General features: G+C 42.7%; 1 protein-coding gene across 2 annotated transcripts in view; it reads left to right on the top strand.

Moving 5' to 3' along the window:
* Window positions 1–15,083, top strand: part of FNDC1 (fibronectin type III domain containing 1) — an 80,925-nt gene that overhangs the window by 41,209 nt on the left and 24,633 nt on the right. For both annotated transcript variants that reach the window (XM_086877191.1, XM_086877190.1), the window contains exons 2-9: window positions 2,933–3,136; window positions 3,513–3,611; window positions 4,605–4,719; window positions 5,817–6,004; window positions 6,648–6,755; window positions 8,945–9,133; window positions 9,916–12,279; window positions 14,040–14,155. In XM_086877191.1, coding sequence (XP_086733317.1) covers window positions 2,935–3,136; window positions 3,513–3,611; window positions 4,605–4,719; window positions 5,817–6,004; window positions 6,648–6,755; window positions 8,945–9,133; window positions 9,916–12,279; window positions 14,040–14,155 — 3,381 coding nt within the window. In that variant the 5' untranslated portion in view covers window positions 2,933–2,934. The remainder of the gene's footprint in view (window positions 1–2,932; window positions 3,137–3,512; window positions 3,612–4,604; window positions 4,720–5,816; window positions 6,005–6,647; window positions 6,756–8,944; window positions 9,134–9,915; window positions 12,280–14,039; window positions 14,156–15,083) is intronic.

Here is a 15,083-nt window from a genome sequence, read left to right as displayed (position 1 = left end):
GTGGACGTTTCATCTGTGAAGTCAGTACCAAGGCTTTAATCAGCCCTGAATTTTTGGGGTCAAGATACTGTACACAGATTCCTGCAGTTCTAAGTAATGTTGGATTTCTAGACTGAAGAGAATACAAGGGAGTACTCTTGAGATGACTCTTTTTCGTTTTCCAGAATTTAGAAAAGCATTTTATTTTAATGTAATTGCAGGTAGCCCTTTAGATTATATCTGAAGATGATTACCAGTTGATTTAATTTGACCAGAGTGGAAGTCCAGAAAGCTGTTAAATCAGTTTTGGAACAAAAGACAAAAAATACTTAGAGATGCTTACAGGGGTAAATAATGGGAAGATGAGGAAGACTCAACCTTAAATCAGTCAAGTACTTGATAGCTAATTCTTTTAAGAATGTTTAAAACTACTGTTTCTGGGCAATTCAGTATCCCTACAGGAAGGGACTACACTGGGATTTGAATGACTTAAATGATGCAAGGGATTTATTACTTCCTCCTCTCATCCCTTCTCTAGTAAGTGTAGCTTGTTTAGGACAGTTCTAATTTTTTTGGTGTGATTTTTGTTGTTGGTGGTGGTTCTGAGGGATTTTTTTGAACATGAATGAGCCTGTCCAGAAGGACAAAACTCTGGTCTTTAGGATACAATGAGTTTTTCTTGTTGATCACTGTCTACAGTCCTAGGGCTATCCTCTCTGTGGAATTCAGATTTTTTTTCCCAGAGCCAAAATGAGAGCAGGAGACCAGGACAAGGGGATACTGAGGTACAGGGGCTGTGACTGCAGAAGACAGTCTCTTGGGGTCTTAAGGAACATGAAATGTCCTTCTGATTGGGAAGTGCCCACCCTTTGACATGGTTAAACCTGGTGGGACAGCAACTTGGTAGATACTTCTTTGGGGAGGTGTGAACCCAGCTTTATCTTCCTCTGTGTGGCTGAGGTCAGGGCCTTCAGCCTTATCCCAGACCAGACTGATGGCTCCTGGGCTGTGGTAAGCTCCTGCTCTTCATTTTTAATGAGAAGTCCCTTTCTTGTAAAGCCTGGCACAGGCTTTGATGGATCAGCAGTTACCAGCAATGCCATTTTAACCATTGCTGGTAACTCCATCTTAAGCATTGGTGATAACTCCATCTTGGGTGCCTTCAGATTCCTGCCGGTCAAACTGTGATGAGGAATGATAAATAGAAACTGGAACTAACTAGTGAAATGGGAACAATGGGTAGTAGAGTGTGGTGCTACCATGAGGAAATTAAAGCCTTGGAAAGCCCTGGTTTTAAAATCTCAGCTGATCCCTGCATTCAGCCTTAGGGTCAATACAATTCTCATTGCCTAAAACCACATTTGTTTTAGGTTGAATACTTTCCATATGGCTCTCTGGCTGAGCTGGTTCCTTTTGTATCCTTCATCCCTTGCAACTCTCTATTTTAATTGCAGATGAAAGCTGCAGCTTTGACTGGGGAAGCAGAGCTGTTGGGCTGCAGTGTTCTTCCCAGAACATACAGGGCTGCTGAGAGAAATCCAGCACAGTGTGCTTGCACTGCAGCCTAGAAAACTGCAGGCACCTGGGAGAGCGTGGCTGGTTGAGGGGAGATGTTACTCCCCTCAGCCAGGGCTGGGACACTCAGGAGAAATGTTGAGATCTGGGCATGTAGAGGCTACCAGTGGCACATGGGCTCCAGTGAGAGCCTAAGGGAGTGGGGCTGGCCAAGTCTGACAAACAGGAGGACAGGGAAACATCTCTCAGCAGCCAGCTGCTCCTGGATGGGAGGCTGCAAGAAAGTCACTTTTTGGTGGGAGCAAGGCACATGTACTACTGTAACACTGTGCAGAAGCTGCAGGTAGCTGTTTGGGAGGCTTGGGTTGGACATGAGGAAAATGTATGAGAAATTGTGTGGCCAGCAGGACCAGGAAAGGGATCACACCCCTGTACTTGGACTGGTGATACTTCCAGTTTTGGGCCCCTCACTACAAGAAAGATATTGAAGTGCTAGAGGAAGTCCAGAGAAAGGCAACAAGGCTGGGAAGGATCTGGAGCGCAGGTCTTAGAAAGGAACGTTGTGGGAACAGGAGTTGTTGTCAGCCTGGAGAAAAGGTCTCATTAACCTTGTTAATCTCTGCAACTGCTTGAAAGAAGTTTGTAGCATGGTGGGAGTCAGTCTCTTCTCCCATCTTTCAGGTGACAGAACAAAAGGAAATGGTCTCAAGTTGCCCAAGAGGTTTAGATTGGATACTAGGGATTTTTTTTTCACTGAAAGATCTTTCAAGATTTGCATCAGTGTTACTTCTTATAAAAACGCTGCTAACTTGTCAGCAAATGATAAAAAATACCCAACTTGCATTAGGTACCTTTTACAGTGCTCAAGGGATCATATAATGGGAGTTTGGGAAGTCAGGAGTTGAGGCAGAGCAGACATTTTAGGTATGAGTCTGTCTGGGAGCAGAACCATTGGGGAAACCCATTTCTCCATGGGTTTAGGAGAAAAGAACCTGTTTTACAGAGTAAAACTGTTCTGTGCTTCATTTTACACTTAACTTTAGCTCTTCCCCAAAAGTAATGTACCGGTGTGCCTGAACTAGGGAAAGGGGGTTTAAAGAAGGAAAAGAAAAGGAAAGCTACAAGACATCTCCAGTTTCTGGCAGGAGTCCTTGTATTAAGATATGTTTTCACTTTCAAGGTCTTGCACCAGTCTGTCTGAAGGGCCTGGGAAAAGACACTTATTGAGTATTGTACATCCTGCTTGGAAAGCTTGTTGTTACTCCAATTTGGTTTTACAGGAAAGAAAAAAAAGCTATAAAATTATGCCCTTTATTCTGATCTTTACAGATGTGCTTGCAACAGACGTATGTGGACTGATGTGCGTGTCATGTGCTTCATAGTAACTGTCTTGGGGTTTGTGTGTGTGTTTGTTTATTTTGTGTGTCTTTGGCATAAGACATGCCAAGCAGACCTCTGAGAGTGCGAGCCCAGTCTCCAGATGGCAAGTTACCTTTTCGGTGGAAACCGCCTTATGGAGCAGGATTCAGAGGCCCACGCAGCAGATCCCAAGGTTATCCCCGTGGATATGGAGAAAGCAACCGAAGGATGAGCTATGCCCCGATGCCACAAGAGCGACAAAACCAGGAAGCAAGAAAACTAGGTGAGTCAAATTTTCCTGATAGCACCTGGCTGAGCTAGCACACTTCTGTAGTCCCCTGTGGCTGCTAGGTGTGCACATGTCACATGCTGTCCTAGCTATCAAAAACCCTTCTTCCTATAAATTAAAATACTTGTTATAATTGTGTTCTGTATCTTAGCAGAGGGAGGGCATTACACAGAGAAATTGTAGGAGAACTTGATGCTGTTTCAAAGAGATACCATGTGCAAGTTTGTCATATTAACAGCAGAGGGAAAGGGTGGAGAGAAGAGCCATAGCTCAGATTCTGCCTGCACGTGGTGGGACCACTCTGAAATCCATTCCTTCTTTTAAATGAAAAAGGTTACAGGAAACCTTCTGTTTTTCCCTGCATGCACAGCCTCTGAATCAGTTCACGTGGTTTCACTGCCATCAAGGAGCTCACAAGGACGGAGCCAACCTGTCTATAGGTCATCTTTAACTAAAAGAAAAGTCACAGGTACGTTTCTTTCACATCTACTGTCATCTTTGCAGGCAGTGCTGGGTTTTGGGCTAATGTGACACTTGCTGAAGAGAAGGGAAATCTCTCCCTGAATGTCAGTCATATATGAGTAAGATCCCTAGAGAATGAGATCATCCTCCAGAGTTTACTGGCTCCTTTCCTTTCCTGAGACATCAATATTTTTTCCAATGTTACTTGTCTATAAAACTCTGTCTGGAAGGTCATGCCTTGTACATTCTGTGCCTTTGGGAGACTTGGAAATAGTTACTATAATACTAATAAGGAAAAGCAATAAATCTTTCATTGGCTAGTAGATAGACTAGACTAAAACAATTCTGATTGACAGATAGAAAAGGGAACCTTATAAAAATTCAAAATATCAAATTAGTTTCACTTAATTTTAAAATTTTGTAAATTATTTTCAGAAGGTACTCTGATATGTCAAAACAGCTCACTTCAATGATTTTTTCTTTTCTTTTATTCTTGTATATCATAAAAAAATTAAGGCTGAATTCAAACAACCTGTTTGAAGCACTCAAAAACATAAAATATATACTAATTTTCCCTTGTAAAAATTTTTTGAAGAAGGTTTTATTGCCCTTCAAAATGAAACCTGATTTTAAAATATCAGAATTTTCTTTGAGACAAAAATTCTGCTCTCCAGGTACCTCTAGCAGCACATTCTCCAGAGATGATGAATATTAGTATGTTAATATAACATTTGCTGCGAGTAACAGTTTGGGGGTTAGTAGAATTTTGAAGGACTGGAGAATGTATTAGTATTGTGGTCTTGCAGGCACACAGCTAACAGAAGGAATTATCTTTCCATGAAATACCATCAGTAATCAATGTAATTTGTTTTCCACTCCCACCTGTATTTGTAAATCAACTGTGATGTGTGAATTTTATAGTGTCAGTTGAAGATATTTGCTGTTTTTTATGAAAACTCCAATGTTGTTAGTGATACACTGTTCTGTTTTGCCATTTCAGAGGAGGAGGAGGTGGAGGTGGCACAAGACATAACTGTTCGAGTTATGTCCTCTCAGTCTGTGCTTGTTACTTGGACAGACCCACTGTATGAAAAGAGGAAGGTTGCAGCAAATAGGTACTTAGCCCTGGGTTTATTTAAATGGGTGTTGGAGGGGAACTGCTGCTAATGCTCTACTGAATGCTTTTGCATTTATTCAATTGCTGTTGATCATGAGAATAATTTAGCTTGCCTCCTAGCGCCCTGCTCCTTAGCATTTAGAGATCTGTATGAGTGTTGTACTACAGGGGTTTACATCTCTTCCGAAATGATGCCAGCACCAGCTCGGGTATTTGGCTTTTCCAGTGTTGGTATACCACCACAGCCAGCAAATCCCCAAAGATACATGGGGAAAGAAGGAGTGGGGAACAAGGCAGAGCCCACAGAGGTGAGGTGTTGAGTTGAGTTGTCAAAACAGACTAAGTTTTGAGATGACCATACTGTGGGTGGAGGAACCATCACTGCAGTGGGAAAGACACCCATCATTACACCCTGCATCCTCTGACCTCCTAGAAGCTCCATGCAGCTGAGGCTGAACAGGCTGGGGCTCCTGTGAGTGAGAACTTGGCTTGTGGCAGCATGCTGCAGCAGTTGGAGACCAAAAAAAACAAGGAAATAGGCTGGAAACTGCCAAAGATCTGAAAGTACTGGGTTGTGTTGCTCAGCCTGGGAACACTGAAGAGCTGTGCAAACTGGCGCTGAAATACCCTGAGAGTCAGAGCAGGAAAGCTTGCAATTTTAGATGTTCTCTATTTCTTTGTGGAAGCAGTTATCTAGGCAGACAGGTGGGAACTGAGCCACTGGTGCTGTTGTGGGAGCAAGGGCCTCCCAGCAATCCAGCCATGCTCGTGGCCACGAGGCAGTGAGATGGTGGTGTGGAACCCCCAAGGATGCCAGCCTCAGTTCACAAAATCCTGCAGCTTTCCCCCAGGGAAGAGGGTGTTTTGAGTCTTGAAAGAGCGGTCCATCCTTTGGGATGAAAACAATCATACTCCATTAGAGGAAGGAAAAAATACAGTGGGTTTTGTTGTTGGTATTTGTTGTTTGCATTTCAATAGGTTCCTCCCTAAACCCCACAAGGCTACTTGAGGGCAAAGCATCCCTGTCCCACTCTGGTTCTGCTAATGTTAAGCTTTCACATGTGAACTTTTATTTTCCTGTGTTTCTGATGCCAGGCAGTATAATGTTCGCTATCGGGAAAAGGGGGAATCGGCAAGGTGGGATTACAAGCAGGTGTCCAACCGGCGGGCACTGGTGGAGAACCTAGTGCCAGACACTATGTACGAGTTTGCCATCCAAATCTTGGAGGGAGAAAAGGAAGGAAAATGGAGCGTGTCTGTTTACCAGCGGACCCCAGAGGCAGGTATGCATTCAAAGGGTCATTGGGGTAACACAAAGTTGTAGGGTTTGAGCTGTGGAATAGGGCTGACTTAAGGCCAGAACGAGCCAAGTGATTGATTGGGGCAGCAGAGGGTTGAGAGTATGGGAAAGGCCTCGGTGCTGCTGCCTGCATCCCTGTGGTGGTGAAGCACACCAGGGGAGCACACCCAACTGCTCATGTGGTACAAGGAAAGCAAGGGGAGGTGGCTTAGGTGTTTTTGTGGGATGGGTCCTTGGACCCCTACAGCTAGATGTGCCCCTTCCTTTGAGAAGAGTAACCTGGCTTCCATTCCTTTCTGTGGAGAGCATATTTAAATCCTCCCTCCTCCGTGGAGAAGCTGTCAAGCCCCTTTGGTACAGGGAAATGGTCCATAACAACCAAATTACTGTGTCATTCCAGCTAAGCCACAATAGCAGTCTTGTGCAGACCTCCTGTTCTTAAAAATATGGAATAAAATTTCACTATGACAGTCTGAGAGAGAGATGTGACAGAAACAAGCATGGACCTGAGCCATGTGTACTCTTCATGTTTATCTTGGAAGTAGCTGTATAGGAATCTCTGCTATGGAGCAAAAGGTGTAGGCTGTTGTTCTGACTTGCTGCTTTTGCGTATGGCTGCTTCCCAGCTCCTGCCAGTGCACCTGAAAATTTGGATGTTTGGCCATTAAAGGGGAAACCAACCTCTGTAGCAGCATCCTGGGATGCTCTTCCAGAGAGTGAAGGAAAAGTCAAAGGTGAGTCCTTACTGTTGGTTTCTAACTCCCTCAAGGAGCTGGTGGTCTCAAAGGCAGCTGCTGCCCTGCAGTAAGCTGGAAGCTTGGCTGTGCCAGGATTCGTTCACTTGATTAAACCCAAGCAAGATTTTCACATTTCCAGCCCAGTGTCTCCACAGTGCCACCAAGAAGCCACCATCACTGTCTTCCTGGGATATCACAGAGGTTCCTGGGGTATCATGCATGCACACTTTATCTCTTCTTCCATTAATAGGTAGGTCAAAAATGAGGCTTGAGAAGGAAGTTTCCAGAAAGATTTTTAAGAATTAGTTGAAGAGGAAAAAATGTTGGGTAATTGCCAAGAAAGTGAGTGGGTTTGTGTTGTGTTTTATTTCTAGTTTGTCATGGAAGGAAATCCTCAGCTTAAGAAGCAAGCACAAATCTGATTTCAGCAGACATCATGCATAAATCTTGTGTACTATAGTGTTATTGTACACAGTCATAAACATAATTTACCAGTTGGCTAAGTTTTACATAGAATTAAAGAAAAAGTAAAAGCTCTTTCTGGGATTTTTTTTCCTGTTTCCCTCTGAAAGCGAGGCTTTTTTTTTATCCTCTTGTTCTTCAGTGGTTAACAGGATTGTGTTCTCAAATTACACAAGTTTTTGGAGGTCCCTTATCACCACTACAGCATCTCAGGACTTGAAAAATTGTTGGCCTGGAGGGAGGTACACCGTGTCTGGAAGACCTACTTTATGTAATCTTCAGGGCAGTGGTGGAATTTCTTCTTTTTTTGAAGTCAGTGGAAGCCATGCCAATTGCTTCAATGGAGCTGCAGTTGTGTCCAAGAATCATTATTTCTGTAAGAAGGGTCATGCAAGGACATTATCTTATATTTCAAGTCTGCTCCTAATTTTGACCAATCTGTAGCACTTTGTGCTGTTTTGTCTGCATTGTTATTAGATGATTCATCCAAGACAATCATTTTAAAGATACCTAATATTCAAGGGCTGAATGCTTATACACATCTAATATATCATTGTTTGAGTGTGAAGTGTTACAGGAGAGGTCTTATTTTTAAACTAAATAAATGACAAGATATTTTTACTGGCTAACTAAAATCACTGAATTAGCATTTTGTGGTCATTTTGATAGCTTGTGGTAATCAGGAATTTTTGTCTTTTGATCCTTTCGTTTTTCACCCTGTCCTTTTATGTATTTATACCATGTATAAAAATAATGGGGGAAAATGTTCTCCAGTAGCCATTTGATAGTTATCAGAAGCTGCACTAGTGTCTCTGCCATGAAAGCAACTCCTGTCTAAAAAAAAAGGAAAAGAGAAAAGATTCAAACAAAAAAGATTCATTCCTTCTGATACCTTGATTTGTTTTTCAATGAAGCATTAAATGCATTTGCATATAAAATATTGATGATTTTTTCCTTGATTTTGATGAACTTTGCATGGCTTATTTCTTAGAATATGGGCTCACTTTCAAGAAAAAAATCAATGCCATTATGTTTTAGGGTTTTCTCATTGTGGCACTGTGGCTCCTCAGGTATTATTGTGGGGTTTTGTGTAGAGAAAGATGGAAGCCCATAAAATTTATTGTCAAAACCCTGGTCTTGTCTGATACCTGTGCCTCTTACAGAGGATTTGAAAAGAATACAGCTTGCACGTGTCTGAGATCTCACCTGCACTCCTTGGGAGTATAATGGGAAGATTTCTCTTTGTGCTCAGAATTGTTCTTATAGAGGTAAAATTTCTCTCAATGCAGAAAGCTAAGGCAGAGCACAGGTATCACAGTAATTCTAAACTAAAAGGTGAGAGCAGGGTGAGCTTCAAAGTGGTGACCAGACCTTGCTTTGCTCTGTCTGCTGTGGTGTTTGGCCGTAGCTCTGGTTAAGCACAGTGTGTCATATTTTGATTTTGTTGGACAGACGTGATGTTGCTACCATTTGGCAAATCTCCAGTGCTGATATTTTCTGGTAGAAGTATCTCTTCTAAATAAGAACAGATATTCAACTTAACCTACATATATACATGTATCTCTCTCTCATGTCTTTATACTCCAGCTGTTGACTCGGCGTGCATTGCTAGTGTATTAATTTTAGTAATGCACGTTCTAATTCATCCTACCCATACAGTCTGTCCGCTGGAAACAGGACTGTTTTCAGTTTCCTCCTTCCAACCGTCTGCCAAATCATTTCAGAATACATTCTTTCATACGCCCCGGCTCTCAAGCCATTTGGAGCAAAGTCCATCACCTACTCTGGAGCTACAACATCAGCCATAATAGACGGTCTGCAGGCCGGGGAGCGCTATATTTTCAAAATTCGTGCAGCAAACAGGAGGGGACCGGGTCCTCAGTCAAAAGCCTTCAGTGTCGCCATCCCAGCAGGTGAGCACCAAGCCATGAACCAATGCTGTAGTTCACTCACTCCTGCCTTGGTCCCAGCTGTGTTAATTCTTACTGACTCAACTCCTCTGCACTCTGTGTGACCCATGGGATTTCACTTCCTTAATATTGTTTCTGCTTGCTCTTTTCATCATTATATTGTCCAAATAAGTCTTTGCTACTCTGCAGCATACAAAAGGACATTTTTATGGACATTTTAGCCTCTTAAATAAATGCATGCCATAATCTATGACAACATTATGTGCTCTTGTTATCCAGAGGCCAAAAAATTTAATGCTTTGGGTCTTTGGCTTCTCTGTTCCTGATAGCTCTCACTCTCGAACGTCACTTAGTGTCTTACTTGGATACTACTCCTTGTGTTTGGCTCTTGCCGAAAAGTTACTCTTGTTGGGTCAGAATATTTGCTGGGTTAGCTAAAAAGGTGGGACACAGCCTTACATGGGATAGTACAGCACCATACCACCAACATGACTAAATTTTGCTGAAGATTTGGTTCCCTTGAAAGGGTGTTGCAGTCCCTGATTTTATATATTTGATATTAATTGGTCTAAGTTTTATCCAAGCAACAGTAATTCCACATAGATACCTTCCTACAACCCAAAACTTATCTTGGATGGACTCCACAGCCTGGTTAATACAGAAATAATTATTGTCTCGTATTCTCATAAGTTGTTGTGTTATTGCTACCTGGGTGGTTTCTGCTTTTGGTCAGTTTTTGTGAATCTTCTATTGTTGTAAAGAAACACTTTTCTTTTTACCCCTAGCTGCTCAGGAGGATTCAGTCGCTCAGCAAAAGACAAATATTCAAGATAATTCAGAGGCTAAAAAGACTGGGAATGCTGGCTTATCTCCTCCTCAAAGTTCTTCTGTTTCTTCAAAAGCCCAGCTGTCACCTTCTTCTAAGCAGCTGTCTGTTCATTCACCTGCTGTTAGTGATAAAAAAAATCTTCTTTCTGAATATAAGAATAAAATCTTGACTCGAGGGGTCCTAAGTAAATCCCAGTTACATTCTAGAAGGACAGGAGAGCTGGAACCTGACCTCCAATCCACTGAGGTGACAGATGATAGCGATTCCTCCCAGGAAGCTACAGCGTCACCGCCAAAAGCCCAGGACCAGAGGAGGAATGTTAAACCCTTGTCCCCTAGTCGGCCAGTCCATCCTGTCCTTGCCTCAGGGAGGACATCTGTTCGAACCCACACATCTGAGATGTCAAGCCAGACGAGCACAGAGAAACGTGAGCCACCAGCACTGTTACCATCATCAGCACAACAGTCTTCTACCTCGTCCGTTCCCAGATACACAGATAATGAAACAAAGCAATTGAGGCAAAGCAACAACAATGTGCCTTCTAAGACCTCTTCCCATCCTCTGCCTTCCAGAAATAATGGCCTTGCGAGTAATGTGGAAGAGAAGCCTGACCCCATGCTGGTGAAAGTGTCTTCTAAAACTTCAGAGCCTGGTCACCAGGCCTTGCCGTCAAATCGGCAGTCTGCTGTCTCTCACGAGGGCGTCTTGGGCCATCGCAGTAGGTCAGGCTCTCTAGGTCATTCGCGTCAAGCTGCTTCCAAATCAGCAGATTCCCATGCTCATGACACCCATAATGAGTTCGACAGTGAAGAAGCAGAGGACAGAGCAAGACAGCCCAGTTCTAGGTCACAGCAAACAAGGCTATCCTCAGGCTCCAGTTCCCACGCATGGAAGGATTCAAAATCAGCTGCGGTGGCAGTCTCATCAAGGTCTGCTGTTCCTGGTTACACTTCACCTCACTCTCGCTCCTCCACCAATGCCAAATCCAAGGGAAAGGATGTTGATAAGAATTATAGGGAAGACTCACAAGATGAAAACCCCTTATTTCCTTCTTTGCCCTCTTCCAGGCAGTCTTCTTCAGCAATCTATTCCAAGAGAAGAAATCCTCAGGTCGATTCCAGTTCTCACCCCAGAGACACACATGGTGAAAAATCACCTCACTCTGACTCAGAACAACAAAGTCAAACAGCTGCTCCAGAAAAGCATTCTCTTTTGCAGTCTTCTCTTTCCAAATACAAACCTGAAGAGCAGGGCAATCGTGAGGTAAAAGAAACACTTGCTCGCTCAAAACCAAGAGAATTTTTGCCTAGAAAGACATTATCTTCTCATCTTCCAGTGGAGAAGACCTCCCACTCAGAGCCTCCACAGAGAGCACAAACCAGTCCTTCCATACTGCATTCAAGGGGCCGGCGCCTCCCATCTCACGTCTCATCCCAAAGTAATGAAGAGTTACAGGAAGATGATGATGAGGATGGAACAGAGGGCAGTGACAGAGCAAGCAGGCGCTCTGTGTTTCTTAAAGAAGTGTCCTCTTCTAGGGGATTATCTGCATCTTTCTCTCAGGGAAGCTCAAGTTCATCTCAATCAAAGCAGCAGCATCCAGGTTCTCAGGTACATTCCAACAAACCAAAACATACTGTGCCAGACTCCAGTTCTGCCAGTGATACAGCAAAAGGCAACCACTATAATCAAAGGTTGTCACCCACTTTGAGACAAGCTCGTCCTTCGCTACCTGCTCGCTCAGGAGCTGCCACAAGAACAGCGTCCCAAACAGAGAAAAAATACGGCCTGTTACCCTCAAAACTGTCTAACACTGAACTTCCTCAAAAAGTTCCTTCCCCCTCTTCATCTAAATCTCATCAGTCAGTTTCTAATGAAGAAGATGATTATTACAGTGAATATGACCAGAAAGAAATGGAAGAGAAACCCACATCTTTGGCAGCAAAACGGTCCCCTTCTGTTTCTAGAGGTAGCAAAAACGTATATGAAGACACTGCTAACAATAAAAGAAAATCTATGGACACTCTTCTACTTCACAAAGTAAGTTCTGAAGAAGAAGAGATGGGAAAACCTTCTATATTAAAATTGTCTTCTCCAGAATCACCAAGAAACTCTGACGTAGCATCACAGATTACTCAGTCCTCAAACAAACATACGCCATCTAAACCAAACTTTGTCTGGCCACGTTCTTCTGCATCTACCACCACGCACACCATTTCTCCAGCAGTTTCTTCCACTTCATCTCCTCGTCAGCGACTACTGAACTCCAGGCTAGGAAGCCCTTCTCAGCGGCAATTTGTTAGACCTCCTTATAGATCAGGTATCCTGCCTTTATTGTACTAATGTCATTAATTGTGTTCTTCCCAAGATCAGCAGTTAGATGAAAAGTCCTCCAGCAGGATGCAGGTTCAGTTACTTAGTATAACATGTTGCTTTTTATTTTGGTGGTTTCTGGGAAGCCTAGTCCTTGAGGACATTGCATGTTTGGTGTAACGTGGTGTCCCAAGCCCTTTCTCCTGTAGTCTGATCTGCATGGGATCCCGTGATCCATAGAGAGGGTGACAGAGTTAGTTGCTAAATTGGAAAAGTTCCTTATCAAGAAATGATTTCACCAAATGCTCATTGAAAGCCCATTTGTACTCAGAATATGACAACCTCTCAGGTATGTAGCTCTTCATCGTGCATTGCAAAAAGGCCTTTGTAGGTTCCAAAGTTGCCCATGCCTAGTGAGGCGTTTCTTCATGATGCCCTGGCATTCCATGTTTTCTTTGATGAGTTTTTAAGCCACTTTCCTCTTTTTTCTAAGTGACAGCTCGGGGTTGCCCATACCTGTTGAGGACTGCACCCATCACAGCCAGGCCATCTAATACCTTTATGGCTGTGATTTACCCCAGAAGTTAGAGACTTGCTTTTTGACAGAATATCTGTGGACCTGGGTAGTAGACTAGAGGGTCCACTACACATCAAGGTATTGATTCCTCATGTCACCTATGGAAAATCCCCGACAGCCTCAGTGACTTGGCTAGGTAGAAATACCTTTTCTCCCTCCAATGCATGGACATTCAAAATATTATTTAGTGACCTGGGTGTTTTAGTAAATACCTTCTGTGTTATCTGTAGATAGTAATGTTTTGTTTGAAATGGCCTCACTGTTACACAATGAGGACTGTGCAGCTGGGCTGTTGCATCTGATATACTTTAGTCAGACTCTGTGTTGTGTAGAGGTTCACCAGATTAAAGAGCTTTATGATGGGAGTAGACCTTGAATAATACCATGGGGGATGAGATGTATGGTGTGAAAAAAATAACAGATTTCTATATGGAGGTTATTTAAGGTTACTACTAGCAATGCAATTGTAAAGTTATAGCTCACAAGTATTCAGTTAATTTTTTTTCCAGTCTATATTTTTTTTCCCATTGTATTTTTATGAAAGCATGTCTCTGAGATAAGATGAAAATTGCTGCCCTTTCAGAGCTGGGGGGCCTACAACTCAGTGCTACTGCTTGTCCGCTTGCAACCTGAGTGTGCTTCTGTTTAGCAGTGGTTTTTCAGCTAGAGAAGGAGATTCCTTCCTTTTCCAGGTCAAAAAAAATAGGTGTAGAGAAAACTCCCATGCTCTTTCTTTTCAGTTTGTCACTACAGCTTTGTATAAGGATAGGATTGCACAAGGGTTGTGTTTAATAATGGTTTCTTCCTCCATCCCATTTCTGAAATGCTTACAAAGATGACAAACATTTTAATGACTGTAGTGCCATGAAGAAATGTTGCCCTGCTTTCTTAAAAAAAAATAAATAGAGGGAATAGAGAGACCAAATAAACAAATGACAGAGATGAATAATGAGTGTTTAACCTCTTCAGAAAAAGCAATTTCAAATTCTTGTATCAGCTGCAAAAATCTGACAGTGTCACAGCAGTTGCTCCAAGAAGAAATGGAGTGCCTGGTTTGTGGAGTATGGTGAGGCCTCTTTCTGTTCTTGTTTATATTCAGATCAGCCAGAAAATGTATTTACTTGCAATTTAAAATATGGCTTGTAGGTTGCACAGCTTTCTTCAGAATAGTGTTTTCTTCCCTGTTTCAGGTTATAATGGCAGACCAAATCTTACAACGAAAAATGGAAATGGAAAAGTAATCCCCGGTAATAATGGAAAACCAAGCGGACAGAAAGTAATCAATGGCCCTCAAGGAGCAAAGTGGGTAGGGTGACCTTCTCTTTAAATTCAAGATGTTTTGGCCTTTTATTTTACTTGTATTTTTATTAAGAAAAGACAGGCAAGCAGTGTCCTTAGTCAATGCAGCTATAATGTGAAGCTATACTTAGTGGTTTAGTTTTCACTGTTCCACTGAAATCTAATGACAAATTTTGGGTTTTAACATTTTAAATTTAAAGCCTGATGAGTTGAATTTTAAACAATAACATTACTCCTGTAAAATTTAGAGAAGCATTCTATCGTCAGAGTCAGTGAGATTTGTGCTCCCCAGTGACTCAGAGACTCTTGACACAGTGGGCTCTTGTCTGCTGTGCAGAGTGGAGACTGCCTGGGAGAGGTGCTGTGAAAGATGTGTTCAGCAATGCTTCTCCTAGACTCGTGCTCCAGGTAGAAGCTCCTGAGCAAGACTTCTGAACAAAAAGCGACTCCATAACTGTCACGATGCTTTAAATGCACTTACGTAGTTTTTGCCACTCTTACAGACGTGTTTCCAGAGGTATATGCAGAAGAGCTCAGATGCCATTTATAGGACAGCCCCACAAGCTGCATATATGTCCACACCTTGTCTTTTGAAATCCTTTACATTGAGTTTTTAACCAATAAAAGTAAAGGAAGGACCTGGTGCTTCCTGAATGTTTTCCCAAGTGCTGAGCAGTTGGAGTCTGTGATCAGCCTCCCTGGCAGCAGTAGAGTTGCTTGCACATGGCATGACACATAATGACATTTATTTTATGGCCTCTTCAATGGTACCATTTTCATTAGAGAAACATTGAAAGGTGCATTAGGTGTGTCACATTCAAGGGAGGCATTTTGAAAAGCCTGCCCAAAGTCCTTCAAATGGACTCCAAAATGTGGGCTAGAAAAGGCCTTGGAATGCCATGGGGCATTTCTCTGCTCTCGAGGGGAAGGCATTG

Source organism: Cyanistes caeruleus, chromosome 2 (genome assembly GCF_971803275.1).
Source record: "Cyanistes caeruleus chromosome 2, bCyaCae1.hap1.1, whole genome shotgun sequence".
NCBI lineage: Eukaryota > Metazoa > Chordata > Aves > Passeriformes > Paridae > Cyanistes > Cyanistes caeruleus.
Note: the sequence above shows the minus strand (reverse complement) of the source record. Positions and strands in the feature narration are given on the sequence as shown.